The sequence below is a fragment of the Syngnathus floridae genome, chromosome 8 (assembly GCF_059516105.1).
Source record: "Syngnathus floridae isolate MCC-2025c chromosome 8, RoL_Sflo_1.0, whole genome shotgun sequence".
In the NCBI taxonomy this organism is placed as follows: domain Eukaryota; kingdom Metazoa; phylum Chordata; class Actinopteri; order Syngnathiformes; family Syngnathidae; genus Syngnathus; species Syngnathus floridae.
In genome coordinates, this window is record NC_142420.1 from 9,953,293 (window position 1) to 9,972,684 (window position 19,392).

General features: G+C 42.6%; 1 protein-coding gene across 3 annotated transcripts; it reads left to right on the forward strand.

Annotated features, from left to right (window-relative positions):
* Positions 1–477: 477 nt before the first annotated feature.
* On the forward strand, positions 478–19,156 carry pde11a (phosphodiesterase 11a). 3 transcript variants are annotated; one of them, XM_088382266.1, is made up of 22 exons: positions 479–976; positions 1,070–1,773; positions 2,272–2,430; positions 5,870–5,959; positions 6,263–6,403; positions 6,513–6,577; positions 7,069–7,201; positions 7,297–7,338; positions 7,428–7,503; positions 9,140–9,207; positions 9,281–9,373; positions 9,483–9,533; positions 11,084–11,230; positions 11,568–11,675; positions 11,794–11,903; positions 12,484–12,574; positions 13,612–13,712; positions 13,878–13,955; positions 14,033–14,096; positions 14,164–14,238; positions 14,791–14,874; positions 16,493–19,156. In XM_088382266.1, the coding sequence occupies exons 2-22, from the start codon at positions 1,081–1,083 to the stop codon at positions 16,697–16,699; spliced, it is 2,676 nt and encodes an 891-aa protein (XP_088238392.1). In that variant the 5' UTR covers positions 479–976; positions 1,070–1,080; the 3' UTR covers positions 16,700–19,156. The 3 variants fall into 3 exon arrangements, with proteins under 3 accessions (XP_088238390.1, XP_088238392.1, XP_088238391.1); XM_088382264.1 differs by having other exon boundaries at positions 478–1,773; XM_088382265.1 differs by lacking the exon at positions 7,297–7,338 and having other exon boundaries at positions 480–1,773.
* Positions 19,157–19,392: the final 236 nt, after the last annotated feature.

Consider the following 19,392-nt stretch of genomic DNA (forward strand, 5'->3'; position numbering starts at 1 on the left):
AGCATCACTTTTTTTCCCAATGAGTGCACACACCTTTAAACACGAGTTGATGATGTCAATTAGCGCTGTACGTGAGTATAATTGAGTGGTTTAAAATAACAAATTTAAGGTTTATTAATTTGACTTTTTTTATGAACACTAGAACCCGGAACTGTTGATATTGTTCATGCTGGCGGTACTCACTTGAGAACAACTGCTTGTTCGAATTTTAATAATTGATGTCAGTGGGTGTCAATAGCGCTCCCTAGTGCTCAGCAAAGCAACTGCAAAAAATTAATCCTGCATTTTTCCACTTATGAAATGCCTTTGCATAAGACACACGTCTTTTTTTTTTTAAACGTAAGGTCTTGAGATACATTTTTTTAGATAATAATTGAAATTAGCGTTATGTGAATTGTCTTTTTCTGAATTTAAATGAACTAATTAATGTTTTACCGTCTACTAAATAAATGATACCCTGAGCCAAATGTGTCACAAGTGTTTTTATACTTTGCAGGCAGTTTGGAGTGTTCTGGGCAGTGAGCGAGCCGTTGACATGTCCTCGGGCTTTGGATGCTGAAACGAACCTCGGATCCTGCAAACTCAACTCTATGACGAAACCCACGTCAGCGGGCCGAGCCAACCACAGGCAACACAGTCATTTGCACACAACAACACACACGCACCGTACTGATGCTCGCTTGTAGAGCTCTCTCTGATGTTTCCCCACCGCTGCTTGTTTCTTGTGGTCCGCCTTCTTCAGCGCAGGCACCGCTTCAGTGCGCAAAACGGATGAAATGCTAAAATGCTTTTAAAAGAAGAGCATCCTCGGAGTGGAAGCTGGAGATGAGATGTATCGTGGGGTGTTTCCTGCAGCCCGACGCATCTGTGGAATTCCCGGGGATTTCCTAACCTGGACCTTCAGCCCAGCCTCATAGATGATCTTTCCCCGTGCGACTTCGAGGCTTTGGTTCGCCGAGGAGCATCCGGAGACCAGGTATGGCAGTGGCCGAGATGGTGTGTTTCTCTGACGTGGAAACTTTCCTGGACTCGCACCCTGAGTTATTCGAGGACTACCTGAACCGAAAAGGCACTTATGGCATGGTGGAGAAGTGGCTCAAGAACCACCAGGGGCCCAAATCGGGTCCGGCGGCCGCGAGCCCGGCTGAGTCGAGGGACGAGAAGGGCGCCGTGCTGAGGGACAGCTGGGCGAGCAAATGCGACGGTTTGCAGCGGAGAGCTTCGCAGAAGGAGCTGCGCAAAACTTTCGCCCGCTCCAAGGCCGTCAACGTCAACCGAACCTACGACGAGCAAGTCAACTCGCGGGCCCAGGAGCCGCTGAGCAGCATGCGCAGGAGAGCCCTGCTGAGGAAAGCGAGCTCGCTGCCCCCGACCACCGCGCACATCTTGAGCGCGCTGCTCGAGTCCAGAGTCAACATTCCGCAGTACCCGTCCACGGCCGTGGACTTCAAATATTACCTCAAAGAGAACAACGAGAGGGAGTTCTTCCTGGAGCTCGTTAAAGACATCTCCAACGACTTGGACCTGACGAGCCTCAGCTACAAGATCCTGGTGTTTGTGTGCATCATGGTGGACGCGGACCGGTGCTCCCTCTTCCTGGTGGAGGGCACCGGGAACAAGAAGACGCTCGTGTCCAAGTTCTTCGACGTCCACGCGGGCACCGCCGTGTTGCCCTCCATGAACTCGGGCGAAGTGCAAGTGCCGTGGGGCAAAGGGATAATCGGATACGTGGCCGAGCACGGGGAGACCGTCAACATTCCGGACGCCTACCAGGTGACCCCAAAAAGCCATTTACAATTTTGTACGCCTTTTTGCTCTTCCACCAAAAATGCTTCAATCAGATCTTTTGTGCGTAAACATTGCCAAAGTACAGTATTATAAAAGCCAGGCACATTAAGAGGCATGACCCCCGCACGCTAAATATAACAGTTTGGTTCACTTCAGAGGTTTTTTGTCCTTCAAGAGGATCTTTACACTGGCGGAACTGGGGGTGGGTAGGGGGGTTCACTGGCACCCCCAAACAATGCGCGGACTTGTATTTCTGGTAAGTCAACTATTTGGGAACTACAACAGAACAGTTATTCATTTAAAAAAAAAAAAGCTATTCACTGTAATTTAATTAAAGAAGGCATTATAATTTTAGAATAAAGGGATGCTGCCAATAAAGTCGACAGAACATGAAAAAAAACTATTAAATATAAAGCTTTGTGGTACTTAAAGATCCAGTCGTTATTGTTTTCATCATGTCGGTACATGTCTGTGGGCTCGCAGGATCGCCGGTTCAGTGATGAAATTGACAAACTGACGGGCTACAAGACCAAGTCGCTCTTGTGCATGCCCATTCGCAACAGCGATGGAGAGATCATCGGAGTCGCTCAGGCCATCAACAAGACCTCAAGTGTGGAAATCTTCGCTGAAGATGATGAAAAGGTAATCTCTTCATTATGGCGGGGAGCGTGTTGTTGCCACGTTGACATTTGCAAACCACATCAATAGTTTGAGTTTATTTTCCTTTGTTTGATTTTCATATGCTCTTGCCTCACAGCCAATGATCCCACCCGGCTGTCGTCAAAAGAGGTGTTACGTTTTTCGACGACACGTGAAAAAGGTTGATCTGATGAACTGCAGGCCGTGTTTTGCTTTTCTTGTTTGGAGCCCATGCTTTAGAACGTGCAATGTATTATTTCAATAATTCACACGCTCACTTATCAAATTTTGGCTCTGACGCTTAGTGTCTCAGTGTGTTCAACAGTTCCTGCCAAATGTTGGAGCAAATGTCTCGCAGTTGGTGTCTTTATGGATTTTGTTTTGTACTTTGCCTGTGCGCTCAGTGCTCAGCGTTCAGCTTCGGTTTGGTGTTATCATCTCCGATGCTTAATGGGCGACAGTTAGACTGACTCTGGGGCATTTTCCTGGCGACAACTGTGCAAGTGTGATGAGAAACAGAGTGAGAATGGACCAGAGTGGCTTTATTGCTAGTTGATATGAATTACAATGTTGGCGGGATTTTATTTTACCACCACTTGTTCCCTGTACAAAGGAAACTGTTCACTGTCTGATGTGCATTTCCAATTTCTTTTCCAGTGGTAAAAAAATACGAAACAGCAGCGGCAACAGCTAAGACGGAGCAGTGAAAGATTGAAATGATCATTCAGAGTAATTTTCTCACCCATCTCGTACGTCTGCGAGTTAATTTGTTGCCAGACATAATTTATTGCCCTTGCCCACTGCCAAACAAAAAGAGGCAAAATAGAACTGCTACTCGCTATGCTGTATTGTTTTCTCAGCAAAAACATAAGCCTCTAATTAGCATTACAATTCATATTTATATTACCTTTGAGAATTTCCTTCACCTAATTCAAACAAATGTTACCAAGATGGGTCAGATTTTAGGAAAATCCAACACTTACACATTTAACCCATCCTCTCAGTCTTGAGCTTTAATTGGCTTTACCGTTGCATCAACAACACGCTAATGCTAGCTCGTGATGAATTAGTAATGGATTCTAATGGTAACATTATCACCGTAATCTGCTGTTGTCTAGCACTGCTCGGTAATAATCACATGGCGATATCACAGCCACATGGCGATCAGACACAGATCACCATGTGTGTAATATCTGTGATATCCGTGATATCCGTGATAGCCGTGATATATCTGTAATATCCTTGATATATCTGTGATATCCGTGATATATCTGTGACATCCATGTTATCTGTGATATCCGATCGCCGTGTGTGATACCTGTGATATCAGATATTTAGTGAGGGGCATTCTGTGATATCTGTGATATCCGTGATATCTGTGATAACCGTAATATCTGTGATATCTGATCTCACACAGATCGCCGTGTGTGTTATCTGTGATATCTGATCTCACAGTGTGTGATATCTGTGATATCAGATATCTAGTGAGACAACTAGTGAGATAACTACTTAAGAAAATGTATTTCATTCCGCAAAGTGTCAGACAATGCAGCAATATTAGATGTCACGACAACAATTTGAGATTGTCTTAATTAAACATTTCTTTGGGTTGGTGAAACCGTATAGGCTAGCCTTTAATCCCACGCTGCTTTAATTGTGTCGTGACGATCCTCTGCGGGATGGAGGGTCTTTGGGGAGCTTTAGTAATGACTCAGTCTGTGTATAATTGCGTTATCTTTTATAAAGCATTAGAGTTGTTGTCGTCTTATGTGCGGGAACGTATTTCATTGTGTCACTTGAGATTGTTTCTATTTGTCAGTAAGAGGCAATAAATGAAGAGCAACTTTTCAGTTTTAAGGAAGTTAGACAAAAGTGTGTCTAAAAGTCGTCTGTCACTAACAGCAGTTGAGTTGAAGTGGAATGGCTGCTCTTGAAAACACACCAGTTGGGATCAAGTAGATTATTTTAAGACCGGGAAGGCACAACGAGGCTCAATCAAGTCGCTATTTAGAAGAAGCACTCCGTCTTCTTTGCTCTGTGCTACCTTTTCATAATGTTGCGTTATCTCAAAGTCAATAGCTATGCCGTACTGCGGTTCTCTCACAAATATTGCTAATCATCACCCTCAATGATTTTGGAGAGAAATATCAGATCTTATTCTGAATGGAAAGCTCATTGCTCCAGAAATGAGCGACGCAGTTGCTGCAAAAGCGTGTTTGCAAAACAACTGTGAAAATGATTATTGGTTTAGCACCAATCGCCTTCCCACGTGCGCAATTTTCAGAGCTCAATCAAAAATTACCCGCTAGTTTGTTTTTATAAATGAAGTGCGGGGAAAACGAAGAGCAGACTTTGTCAATTTCTCACAGCATGCCTCGTATTAAAAAAAAAAAAAAAAAAAAGGCAGCTGCAGACCGCCCGGTCGTCGCGCGTAGTGCAAAGCGACTGTCTCGTAGGACCTGGCCTTTGTTATTAAAACCACTCTTTTTACTGCCGGTCAGTGGGCAAAAACCTCTGTTTGTAATGCAACCTTATCTAATGGCCTGCGGGACAGAACGTAATTATTAGCAGCGCTGCTTTTCTTGCGTTTGCCTGTTAGTAGCGCAGACAGATCCATAGCCAGATCCCAAAAGTCCTCCTGGCTAATGAGTCTTTCTCTGTTAGGCCCGATGACTGCTGCCTTTCCACGAGATCATTATTAGGGAATTCCAGAGGACAGTTGAAATAGCATCACGGATAAGCTCGGTATCATCCAAACAAAAACTTGACTGTGTCAAAATTTGGTTGATATTTACGTCACAGGGTCAAGACACATTATATTTCTGGTGTGTTGATTTCAACTTATGTGCAGTGTTCTGAAGCACCTCTTTGCGCCAAGTCGAGTGTACGCTAGCATATTGACTCGCATTATGAATCAAGCGCGGCAGGAAGTAGGAAATGTTGTTTAATTATATTATTTATGTCGAGAATATATGAGTGCGTTTATTGTATCAGCCCCAGGCGCTGTAAGTCAGACTGTTCAGTCAAATGGTAAAATGTCAGTTGAATTGATGAATCCGGCAAGTCGCGATTTTGTGAAAGGCTATTTTTATTTCACTGCCGCTGTGATTAAAAGGTGGGGATTTTCTTAGAATAAAAATAACGTGAGAAATACACACAGAATATGGATATTTGAGAGGCAATGATCATTGTGTATTTTGGTGACAGAAACTCTAAACACTTTGCTTGCTAGCCAGAGGTAAACATGGAATTATAAATTTTGCGAAATATAAAACTACACAGCTTGAAAGCCTTTTTGGATCTTGCCTGGAAAACAGATGTTTGGAGATCCGGTGATAGATGTAAATGCTACTCATTTGGTACCATCAGGCACCGAACAGGAGCTTTGCTTCTGCTGTTGCTGCTGATGAATGATAAGAAAATTTTATTTTCATTTGCGCAGGTACTGCAAATGTACCTGCCTTTCTGCGGCATTGCAATTTCCAATGCCCAACTCTTTGCTGCTTCCAGGAAGGAATACGACAGAAGTCGGGTAAGTACCAAGTGACCCGTTTCCCGTCTTTGGAATCAGCAATAACCTCCCTCGATGCTGGCCGATCACCTGCGTGGAGATGGGCCCGATTCTCGACGAGGGCTTGGTTGGAAGCAACATTATGAGATGCGCTACTTATTCATGCCACTCGTTGGGAACATTATGAGAACGCAGTTCTGTGGGAGAGAAATGGTTTTATGCGCTTGGTATTAGATTGGATGGCTCTGCCATATATCAAGGACTTAATGTGCTTCTACCGGGGAAAGCTAATCATGTTGCATTGTGCTTGCTCCCGATATTCAGGCACTCCTTGAAGTCGTCAACGACCTGTTTGAAGAACAAACTGATCTAGAAAAAATTGTCCGCAAGATCATGCATCGTGCTCAGACGTTGCTCAAATGCGAGCGATGTTCTGTTCAGTTGCTGGAGGACATCGAGTCACCGGTACTGTTTTTTTCTTACGGTGACATTGTGTTAGTTAAGCTCAAGTTATTAGTGCACATTTTAAATGAAATGGAGTGATTTTTTTTCTCCCCCTTTTTGAATCTTTCAGGTGGTAAAGTTCACCAAGTCTTTTGAATTGTTGTCACCTAAGTGCAGTGCCGACGCCGAAACAAGGTATGTATGATGTTTGACTTTGTTTTTGTTGTCCAAACAAGCAGAAAGACCTTTTCCATTAAATGTGTCTAAATAGGAAAAATCCAGTTTTGCTTTTCATTTCCTCCCTTTTCATTTGGGTAACCTTTTTCTCTATGTCGTATTTCTCCTTATTTTATTTTATTTTTGCATGAATCTGTAATGCTTTCATCAAGGACTAAATCAAAATAAAGACATAAGATCAACTCCTCTGCTGTAGGAGTGCTGAATAGCGGGCGGGCTTGACTGTGGGAGCTGTCTTTAATTTGATTTGGAGAATTCTCCACCACCGCTAGGCATGGAAAGATTAAATTATAGTTTCGAACGTTTTGATGAACACGTTGTACGCCACCCACAACATTAGGGACACCATTATGCCACCATCTGTATGATGAGTACATTGATTCTTCTTCTTCCTTTGAGACGTCGACGCTTAATAGGCAGAGGCTTATTATTCGTGTTCTTCTGTTTAGTTTCAAGGACAGTATGGAAAAGTCTTCTTACTCTGACTGGCTCATCAACAACAGCATTGCAGAGCTGGTGGCATCCACAGGACTTCCTGTCAACATCAGCGACGCCTACCAAGATCCTCGTTTTGATGCTGAGGTAACCACACCGCAATCAACTGTTGTTAAAAATTTACTGAGTCGTTTGCGAAACTTCAGATGAGTCAGTAATTTGCAAAACAACACACCAAACAGACCAGTGGTAAAGATTTGAAAGAAAATGGATGTCTCATTATTGTGAGTATCATGCTGAGGACAGGTTAGATGTTGTCAATGCAGATGGATGGTCATTGTTGTTATTAATGTCCTCGCCGTCATTTTATTAGGCGGACCAGTTCTCGGACTTCCACATTCGCTCAGTGCTGTGTGTTCCCATATGGAACAGCGATCATCAAATCATTGGTAAGTCAACAAATAAAATGGATTCTTTTTTTTTTTTCAATGGTGCTGACTGTTTTATAGTATGTACAAGATGCTGGTAGTAAATATGTCCAGCATTTGCGCTTGTAATTGGTCCTCATAATTAATTTTAATTGGTCCTCTCCTCTTTTGTTGTTGCATGTAGACAAATGTCGGTGACATTATCGATGGCTGCGTTTCTGTGATTAGATCCACACGTGACTTTGCTGGTGTTTCCTCATTGTGCGAATTGTGTTTGTGAATCAGCCCCAGGGCCGACACCACAAACTGACACTGCGATAAATCACTGATCCCCTCTTTGGTGTCTGTGTTTAATACTTTTGCAAGGTCCAACAATAGCAGCCTTGGAGATTCTGAAAATCCTACACAGGAAGTTATTATTTTCATTGAGTCAAAAGAGATCAGCGTGTTTGCAAATGGCTAGTTTAGACCTGCGCGTGTGTCTTTGTATGTTTAACATTTCTTTTGCGTAGGCGTTAAATGTATTTGTCAGGGACAGGAAGCGGAGAAAAAAAGACCAGAATGAAAAAAGAAAAAGTGCAGTGTGTGGGTGGCACCTGAGCACCTGAAGTAAAAAAAACGTTATACCAACAAATCAGCGGAAGATGAAATTCTCAAGTCAAGGATACTTTTGATTCACAAATGAAATGCTCTCTCAAGGTAACCAACAGCTCATTCAAAATGAAACTGTGCTGTGATTATACCAACAATAGCCTACCGAGCGTTGAATTGAGTTAGGACGGTTAATTGCACCACTTCCTGTAGAGCTGTGTTAGCACAGATGCTAATGCTAACATGAAAGTTTTTCCCAAAAACAGCTAACCCAGAATCACTATGCCAATGGCGGGAACACGTTTCTCTTCCTTGTATCCTAATTTTTGAAGCTTGTTATTTACATCTGAAACTCCAGGACAGCTTATCGCTTGAAGCATCTTTTCTGAGGTCAGCGTGCAAATTACCCTTCTGTTTGAGTTAGTGTGAACAGAAGGTTCATGGCAAAATCCCAACTGCAGTCCACTGTCATCATGTGTAAGTGCATAAAAATGGGACGCTCGGGCCTCGCTCGGGCCTCGCTCCCATTGCCTCCTCCCCTTCTTCCCACCCGAGCCAAGCGTCAACAAAATTCAATCAATAAACCACCCATAACTGCTTACAGTGGTGGTTGCAAATTGCTTGGCTCATTTGTCAGTTGTAGAGTGGCTGATGGATGTTCACCTCGAAATAAAAATCCTGCCCCATACCAAATGATCATTTGAAAATGCTTGCTTTTTAACGTCAAGATGTTGTTTTATGTCATATCGTGTGTGTAATTACGCTTTAGCTTTAGTTCCCAGACAACATGACAATATGTATCAATGAAATATTCATGTTCACTGTGAGTTCTACTTTAATTAGACACAGAGAGAGGTCGGGCGAGTACTCCAAAGGCTTCATTCCCACTGTGTTTTTGTTGACACTATTAATTGAATATTCATTTTTGCACTTGTCCTTTCTACCACTGTGTAATCTTCCTGGAAAGAAATTCATAAGAGACTTTATGCAAGAAGTAGTTTTGTGTGAAAAATAAGGTATCATCTCCAATAATATGGACAATTTCTCCTTGGCCTCATTCTAACAGGCGTTGCTCAAGTGCTGAACCGCCTCGATGGGAAACCATTTGATGATGCAGATCAGCGGCTCTTTGAGGTATTGCTTTAACTCGCTTGTCTTTTATTATCAGAGTTGTTTTGATACTTTTAGATCCCCCCCCCCCCCTTAGGCTTTTGTGATCTTTTGCGGCCTGGGCATCAACAACACCATCATGTACGACCAGGTGAAGAAGTCGTGGGCAAAGCAATCAGTGGCTCTAGATGTAAGAATGCAGTTTCCGTAAGGATTGTGTACTCAAATTATTCATGAGGGTTATGCCACAATTGGAAATGACGCCAAGAATTGGCCTAAGACTGTTATTATTTTTTCAGGTACTCTCTTACCACGCCACTTGCTCCAAGACTGAAGTCGACAAATTCAAGGTAGAATAATCATCCAAGAAAACTGCACTTACAGACCTCGTTTGGCCAGCAAATTAAAAAAAAAAAAAAAAAAGTGCCATTTTTAAATTTTCCCTCTAAGGTAGACAGCAGAGAAAGGACAGGCCAGAAGATGCATGTTTTTATTTCTTCATATTCACCTGCACGTCTTGATTTGTTTGTGTGCTGCTCAGTCAGATGATGAAAAACAGACTGGGACCGTGAACCCTGCTGGAGGCAGTGAGCGTAGGCCAAGGGGAAGCCCATTATATTTTTCAGCAAGATGACGGCGGTACATACAGTAACTCATTAGACTTTCTGGAGCATTGTATATTATATATATATATTATATATATGCATCTATATATATGCATCCATATATTTTGCTCTCATTAAATTTTACATGGATCCTTAAGACTGGGACCATTGTTTATCTAGTTTGGCACAGATTTTGCATATATGGCCTATTTTACATTAGAAGTCATTTTCTTACTCTTTTGACAAAGGAAATGTTTCTGGGAATAATCACATTTGTAATTGAATAATCAATGATGTGGATTAATAGCAAAATCTCAAAATTTGAATTCGTTCCACACTCAAATCATCTTTTCTCATTGAAATGAATGGAAAGTCATTAATCTGTCCAGCCTCACCCCCAAAAATGTTTTTAAGACAATACTACTCTATAATGTTGAATATTCCCAAAACATACCATAATAAAATGACTAAATAGAATTTACAGGCTCAATTTGTGCATCATGATTAATTAATTGTGGCTCATTCTGGGCCACTGCAGTCTAAAATTAGACATAATTATGCTGACTATCTTTTTACAATGAAAATAAAATTCATAATCGTTAACAGCAATCAGTAGACAATTGTGATACTCAATCTTTATAAAACCGAATAGACATTTTACATTTTTAATTAGCTTGACATTGCTGAAATATAGATATGACCTATTTTCCCGTACTGCCAAGAGAAGGAGTTTCCCTTGTGACCATTACAGCAAAATAGGAAGGAACCCATGTTAAAAAAAAAGACCCCCTTCCCCTTCGTGCGTTGTTTGTGTGATCTCTTCAGCAATGAGCTCCGCATCATCACCCCAGCCTCACCCCCACCCTCACCCTCACCCGCCACCACAACCCACTTCTTTCATAACTGCTCTACATATAGATCCTTATTGAGCTCGCTTATCTGCCAGAGCCAGTGGCGTCGGTAAATAAACCTTGCTGACATTTGCCAAAACCTGAAACTGCAAATTAACAGAGGTCAAGATAACGCCGTAGTGCCAGGCATTAGTGCAGAGATTATGTCGAAGAAAAAAAAACATATATGTTCTCCAACCATAACTCGTGAAGCGCGCTAAGGAAGCGCAATTAATTGGGATCGTTTATGTGAAAAGCTTGACTAATGATGTCACATTTTGCATTTATTCATCTGTAAGAGTTCAATCTGGTTTCAAGGCTTCCTCATTAACGTGAGCCCTCCATGCTTCCCGTGACCTCGGCAGCCTCCTAAACTAATTTCCTCCGTCCCTCTCGGCGTTGTAGGCCGCCAACATCCCCCTGGTGTGCGAACTGGGGATCGACAAGCTCTCCTTTGACGATTTCTCCTTAGATGTGGACGCCATGATAACGGCCGCGCTCAGGATGTTCATGGAGCTTGGAATGGTGCCCAAATTTAAGATTGACTATGAGGTGAGGATGCGCCGAATGTTTTTGGTTTGGGAAATCCAGTGGTGGACCTTTTCTGCTGACCTAAACAATATCCGAAGCACTGACCTACATTCTACAAAAAAAATTAATTTAATCCCAATGATCTATTTTCCCCCTCATTATTTTGTAGAGTTCCTCTTGGCTGCACTAATTTTTTTTTTTTTTCTGTCCAGTCGGTTTGTATCTCGCCTCTGTGGGCTGCCATTTCAATGTTCCTCCTAAAGGCCCATGTAGCAAACGCGAGGCGTAGCGCTGTTAACATCTCTTGCCCTGAAATGTCCTCGGCAACAAACCGGCCTCGCCGTGTACCTCCCTCCAGACGCTGTGCCGATGGCTGCTGACTGTGAGGAAAAACTATCGGATGGTTCTGTACCACAACTGGAGACACGCCTTCAATGTGTGCCAGTGCATGTTTGCCATGCTAACGGTAAGGGAAGCAATCTTCTAAAGCACATGTCCTTCTCACATCTTGTACAAACAAGCACGTAAGAAATGCTGAGTGTGTAAGTTTGGCTTTTTTTTTTTTTTCTTCATCTTCCAATCAGACGGCCGGCTTCCAAGAGACTCTGACAGAAGTGGAGATCTTAGCACTCATCGTGGGTTGCGTGTGTCACGACTTGGACCACCGGGGCACCAACAATGCCTTCCAGGCAAAGTAAGTGTCTCAGACTGGCTCTGATGAAATCAACGTCCTCCTCCACGCTGTTTAGAGTGTTTCGCCACCTGCGGCAGTCAGCGGATCAGCAAGAGTTAAGCGGCAAGTTGTGTAAGACTTACATAAGCGTCGAACTGACAAGGCCGTTTCAACGAGCAGGTGACATTTGTGCTAGTTTTCTCTTTTTTGTTTGCTTACCTTACGATGTTCTTACTGTAGATGGACTCGAACCAAGATTTTAATTGTGCTGCTGCTTGAGTGACTTATTCACTCATGAGCACTTTTTACTACTTCTGTATTCTACATGTGCGATTATGGTTTTATGGTGAGCAATATCTTTATTGACCTTATAAAGGTAAGAACAACTTGTAAATTAAAAAAAAAAAAGAAAAAATAAACTGAAATAATGTGGTTGCAAAAGTGTGCACACCCTCTTAAAAATCAAGGCTGCATGCATTCAGAATGTACTAATTACAGTATATTGAAATTGATGCTGATGGGAATTGGACCAGCCGTCACCGTTTTAGACACTGTAAAAATAATGTTGGTATTTGATGTTGTTTTACTATGTGTGCGCCAGGACAGGCTCGGCTCTCGCTCTGCTTTACGGGACCTCGGCTACCCTTGAGCACCACCACTTCAACCACGCTGTCATGATCCTGCAAAGCGAGGTGAACCATCTCTCTGTGTCCTTGTTGCTATTGTTTTGAAAGCGCTGCAATGCAGCGCTCCAGATGTTCTCAAGTCAATGACTACACAATGCTGCATTTAAGCGCAACATTTGCACTTTGTCCATTCAAGTGCATTTACGGGTGTTGTTTTAACACTCCATCCTTTTCTTGGCTGCACTTGGTTTGTTCCATCTTGCAAAGTTACCCTCCCCTCTGGTTTTGTGAACTGCATTGCAATGCAGTGCTACTCAGGAGAACATACGCAGGGGTGGCCCTACTCTGGAACCAGTGTCAGCCGTTTCAGTGGGGAGCAACTCCATTTTTCAATTTGTTCCATTTTCGTTTCCTGTGGTACTGCGTGGAGCACTTGTGGCTTCCGCGGGATTCAGTGTAACGTTTGACATCGCATTACCAAATAAGCAATAATAAAGTTAATAGTAGTGTTAAGCAAATAGCTGCGAGGCAAACGGCAGTTGAACCAAATTGGAAACCATCAATAACGTACACAAGCTGCAGCATCCTGGTTTATAGTTGCATCTGTTGTTTATTTTTCCAGCCCACTTACATTTACAAATATAAAAGGATCATCTTTCATGTCGTTTGAGCCTGATGGCAAACATGTGGCCACTTTAATAATATGTGAACGGAGTAAACAAAACAAAAGCTCAGGCTGCCCTTAAATCAATGCAATTACTGCGGTGATAGATTTACTGGTAATTGGTTGAGCAAGAGACATTTCAGCAGGTGATTTGCTTCTTTTTTTTCATGTCAAGTTGTAATTAAAGACGGTCTGCGGGAGCTGCTGAGCAGCAGAGGCTTAGTTCTTCATGATCACGCTGCTGACGAATGTTTTCTTTGAATATCCTAATGGTTTCTCTTGATAACGTTGGGCTAGGGCTGTCCTATTAGCTTATAAATGACTAGTGTGACTAATTCATAGAGATCAGGGTTTCTATCTGCTGGCTTTCACCGACCATTCATTCCAAAATACCGTTTTTTCTTTATACATCCTGACCTTGTGTTACGTTTCTTCTCAGGGTCACAACATATTCTCCAACCTCTCGTCCGCCGAATACAGCAACCTTATGCAGCTACTCAAGCAGTCCATTCTGGCCACTGATCTCACTCTTTACTTTGAGTATGTTCTGCATCATCAGATCATCCGATTTTAAATCACAAAAAACGGTTTTAAATCACAAAACATAATTGTACTGAGCGAGTTTTCAACCTGTACTTGCTTAATTTGGTTTACACCGTCCCCTAGTGGATGATTTGTGTTTTACACCTGTATCTTGTCACACAGGAACAGAAACACGTTCTTTGAACTGGTGAACAAAGGGGAGTATAACTGGAACGTGAAGGCCCACAGAGACATGTGCAGGTGAAACAACATGATAACAAAATGTCTCCATTTTGCAAAAACTCCCAAATAACACAGACCATCCTTTTCCCTCTTAGATCCATGATGATGACAGCATGTGATCTCGGCGCTGTCACCAAGCCTTGGGAAATATCCCGCAAGGTGAGCACTGATCCACAGGTCAAAATGTGTTTATAATAAACATGTCATCATTATACCCTCATTTCAGGTGGCTGAGTTAGTGACCAGCGAGTTCTTTGAGCAGGGCGACAGAGAACGATCAGAGTTGAAGCTCACACCCTCGGTGAGTGGATAAGAACATGTCTGCTTATTTATTTAACGCAGTGTATGTCTGCTCCATTTAATAGGACCTAAGCCTGCTCAAGGTGACAGTTTTTACTAAACTAGGACTGGTGTTTACGTTATGAATTCAGCCGCATCCTGACTGTTTGCTTATGATGCTTTGAAGGTCAGCTTCTATTGTAAGCCCTTTTTTGACAAATGAGAATCTACACGGGACAGCTTTTCACGGATGTGTAATTTAGCGCAATAACTAATCAAGCCAGGCCATATTGCCTATGCTTTTAATACAACCCCACCCTTCCAATAAAGCTCTCTTTATGTTAAACTTGTTCAGTTTAATGCGTGGGTGTTAGATATAAAATATTAACTTCTGCAGTGAGTCGTAGCCGCTATCTCTGAAGCGCAGCCTCTGTGAAGCCTCTTATTAAACGGTGCAGAAGAAAGCAGTGGCAGGGAAAAAAAAAAAAAAAAAGATTTGTTGCTGTAAAACGACTTAGACTGTCCCCGCGACAATACTGGAACTAAACGACTCATTCTTCTGTTTACATTACAGGCCATCTTTGACCGAAACAGAAAAGACGAGCTGCCTGGTCTTCAATTGGAGTGGATTGATGGAATTTGTGCACCGCTCTATGAGGTAATCTTCTCAAAGCAGTCGTAGAAGAAAATTGTTTACAGTAAGCCACGCTGGACACAACTCGCAACATGACAAAAGTCGAGGCTAATTATTATTCTGTCCTCATACACACAGAACAATTTTTTGGAACTTTGATGTCAAGCTCCGCCCACTTTAAATAGCAATGGGGGATACAAAGCCTGCCAGTAGGCGGCCCCATTAGGAAGATTTCTGAATCCTGTATTAATCATTAGGGGGCCCTGGATTGTTTTACTAGTGTACCTAAATGATCCTCTGAATGATAACTAGGAGTGTACTAGTTAGTTAGTTAGCTTGCTTGGCTCTCAGCGTCTTTAATTAAATGTTTCTACGGCTTTGCATAACGTTGGTATTTACTGTACTGTCGTGTTGCAAGTGGGGGGGGGCTGACTTTGAGGCTGAATGCAAGCGGCCTGTGAGAAAATGCGCGTTAGTCGATGACGTCAATGAGCCGTGCGGCCGCCCCTTCTCGTGCGTGGGCGACAGAAAGCAAAGCGGGAGTCAGGCAAGATGAGGCGCGCGCGAAACCATCACAACGGGTTGACGCCACCGCCCCGTTTATTCAATTAGGCCAAGTGATCGGCCGTCTTGTGTTGAAAGCATCAAAGTAGCGTTACCTGCGTGGGGGTGTTTGTTGGTGCCTTATACGCAAGCTAATGTTTGGAGGGGAATGCAGATACGGAGGTCGCCGCCAATTAGACTTGGGAGGGGGAGGCAGATGTGAGGCAGTGGAAGGTCTCTTTCTTGATCTTGTTGATCTCTTTCTCCTGGAGCTGTCTTGATGCTCCATGGAATATTAATCCTCCCCTTATATAACCAACCGCCCTGCGCTTCTCCTTCACTCTTCCTTGGAGGAATGGCGACGCTACCTCCACCGTGGATACGAGGGGGGAAACCCAGCAGCGGGTCATGTGTGTTCTCAACCCGAGCCTCCGCTGGTGACTTACCTGATTTAATAAAATGTGGGGAAATAAGGGTTGTATGGAGAAATAAATTTCTTATATTTGCCCGTGTACATGCTGGTTCAAGTGGAAGGAGGCCTCAAAGGAGGTTTTCACAGCTTGTGTCAGTTTGGTGCATTTCATCTGAAACAGTTAATGAGTCCAGTCGTCTCGGTGCAGTGTCTAGATGGAGATGAATAATGGTTGGGTGGAATAATGTGCTGATGTTCTACTTTTACATGTGTAAAAGCAACATCTGCAATCTTCTTGTTTGAATTGCTTCTTCTGACATGTCAAATTTTCAAATTTAGAATGAGAGGCAATTTCTGTCTGCTTTCTGTGAATCACAGATACGACTCATAATGCATTTGTCTTTGAAGAATTTTGGTATAGTCAAATAATTGTCACATGCCAGTGATGCTCGCGATGCTGTTTCTATGACAACCTGGAGCAGGGGGAGGGGGGGCTCGGAGGCTGCATGCACAGAAAGGGCAGGGAGAGTTGGTGGCAACAAGTCAGGCTTTGAGCTGCAAAAAAAATGACAATTATTATTGCTTGCTGTGCAATGACCTCCAATGTGAATTAGCGCTACAAAAATACACTTGAACTGAATGAACTTCCATGTCCTAATTTTCTCACCTCTCTCTATCTCCCCGTAGACTCTGGTTAAGTTAAATCCGAAATTGAAGCCCATGCTCGACATGATCCAAGCCAACAGATCCAAGTGGGAGGAGCTGAACAACAAGCGGCAACACGAACACAGCGTTTCAGCACCGGCGAGCCCCTCGGAGCCCATCGGCTGCACGGCGTCCAAGACGGGCAGCTCCCCCGGCCGTAGCCGCGTGGCCGCCAAATCGCTGGGTTAGCAAGCCTTCTTATCGAGATCTCACTTCCTCTTACGGCCTGCAACTTGTGCAGGGAATTCAAGGGTCCTGTTTGTTCCTCTGGGAAAAGCGGAAAAGCTACCGGAGGTGTGTGAAGGTTGTCACGGCAGCCGCAGATGTGCTGCATCGGCACAGCTGACTTCCATCGTGTGGCCATTGCGCAACAAGGCACGGCCCAAATTCTGGAAAGGTGTTGCCTGTGTGTCGGATGTTTGTAAATGTGTACATACTCGAATGCTGTCACAAAACTTTGGATTGTGGTGTGGCAGTCGAAGGATGAATTGTTTCTGGAGCGCTGGTTGTTTGCTCCAATTCCTCCCCTCCTGTGCCTTGTTGGAAAGATTCCCCCATGAAAAATGCATGGCCTCCTTTGACTTGAACATGATGGAAAATGGTCCCTGTGATGGACTCGTTTTTTTTTTTTTCCCCCCATCATTTTGCCATTATACACCACAAGTCAATTGTTCATAAAGCAGTCAAATGGTATTGAATTTCACAAGAGGTTCTTTTTCAGCCCAACAGATGAACTGACCCAGCAGTTTGCTGCTCATTTCAAATTGATGTAAATATATTTTTGAAATATTTTTATTTAAGTTATTTCTATTTAATTGTATGTCCTCAAAGATGTGATAAACACTGTCAGTGGTATGCGCAATAGCGCCCTCCGGTGGTTGTGTCACATTTGTCTGAATGTCTTTGAATTAATATTTTTAATTACTAATGTCAGCCTATCCCTAACCTCTGACCATAGCCTTACATATTTGATTTTTTTTTTATTAATTCATGATTATGGTGTATAAAGGCAAAATTATTGAAAAAATTAAATTGTCCAAATACTTCTGGTATGAAATGCTACTTTAAACCCTACTTCGAAACCCTAACTCTAGTATGAAACCTTAGCTTTAAAGCCTAGTTTGAAGCCCTAACTCTCGGGCCACGTTCCAATATGTTTTCCAAGTTACCCTCGTTAAACACACCTGCGCGAAAAGATTTTGTTCATTTTCACGTTCTGCAGGAGCAAAAACTTTTCACGCAGGTGCACTTAATGAGGGAATCTTGGAAAACATCTTGGAATGCGGCCCCGAGAACTGGAGTTTGCCATCTGTGCTTTAAACCCTACTTTAAAAGCCTAACTCTAGTATGAAATCCTCCTTTGAAACCCTAACCCTCGCTTTAAACTCTACTTTGAAACCCTAACCCTAGTACGAAACCCTACTTTGAAGCCCTAACCCTAGTATGAAAGCCTCGCTTTAAAGCCTAGTTTGAAACCCTAACTCTCGGGCCGCGTTCCAATATGTTTTCCAAGTTACCCTCGTTAAACACACCTGCGAGAAAAGATTTAGTTCATTTTCACGTTCTGCAGGAGCAAAACTTTTCACGCAGGTGCACTTAACGAGGGAATCTTGCTAAACATGTTGGAATGCGGCCCCCAGGACTGGAGTTTGCCATCTGTGCTTTAAACCCTACTTTGAAAGCCTAATTCTAGTATGAAATCCTCCTTTGAAATCCTAACCCTCGCTTTAAACTCTACTTTGAAACCCTAACCTTAGTATGAAACCCTACTTTGAAGTCCTAACCCTAGTATGAAATGCTACTTTGAAGCCCTAACCCTAGCTTTAAACCCTACCTTGAAACCCTAATTTTAGTAACTCTGTAATCTAATCTCCCCCCATACATTTATGGGAATATTCTCTCTCTCTCTCTCTCTCTCTCTCTCTCTCTCTCGCTCTCTCTCGCTCTCTCGCCGTCTTTCTCTCTCACACAGACACACAATGTGCCTTGATGAAGTTGCTGTGTATTCAAGCAAGCCATTGAATCTCGCGGAATCAATTCTCAATATTTATTTCTCTGACATTTGGCCTTTTTTCCTCCTCACTCTCTTCTGACCGTCTTGCAGCTTTTCTTGTCCAAGGATGACTTTGACTGACTCAGTTTTCGTAGTAGTACTCAAGTGCCCATTGGGTTACGAGCCAATTCTTTACTCTTAAGTAGTAGTTTACGTTTTTTTTTTACTTATGATTTGTGTTGTACTTTGTTGGTATTTTTTTATGTGACCTTGTGCACCTTGCCAGGCATGGTTGTTAATGTTTTTCATTGAAGAACATTGAATGCATGTTTTAATGACGCGTGTTGCATTCAAAGACAATTCTGAGGATGTAGCAAATGCGGAAGCGTCACAAATACCTCGGATTTCCACACAAATGCATGTCTTTAATTGTACTGCATGAGGTTGTGCTGAATATCACTGTTCTATTTTTCTATCAAGTCTCCCACATGACTTGGACTTTGGACATGATGTAATGTGTTTTGTCTCTTTCTTCTCGTTCTCTTCTTTTTGTGTTTTTTTGGACTTATTTAAATAAAAGAAAAACCCAGGCATGATGACGCAATGTGCAATGTTTCAGACGTTCTGTACTATGAATAAACATGATGCTGCTACATGGTGGTTTGTGGTGTCATTGAAAAAGGCATTAAAATGAATTACTCTATGTAGTAATTAAGTTGATTAGTAATTATTAGTATATAATTAAAGAAAAACATGCAAAGTAAGTAAAAAAATGACTGTAGAGTAAAACATTTTTAAAGTAAAGAAATTACCATGTATAGTAAAAGCTTTTAAAAATGGTATTGCATAGTAGGGCTTTTAAAAGTGATTATAGTAAGCTTTGGAAAAT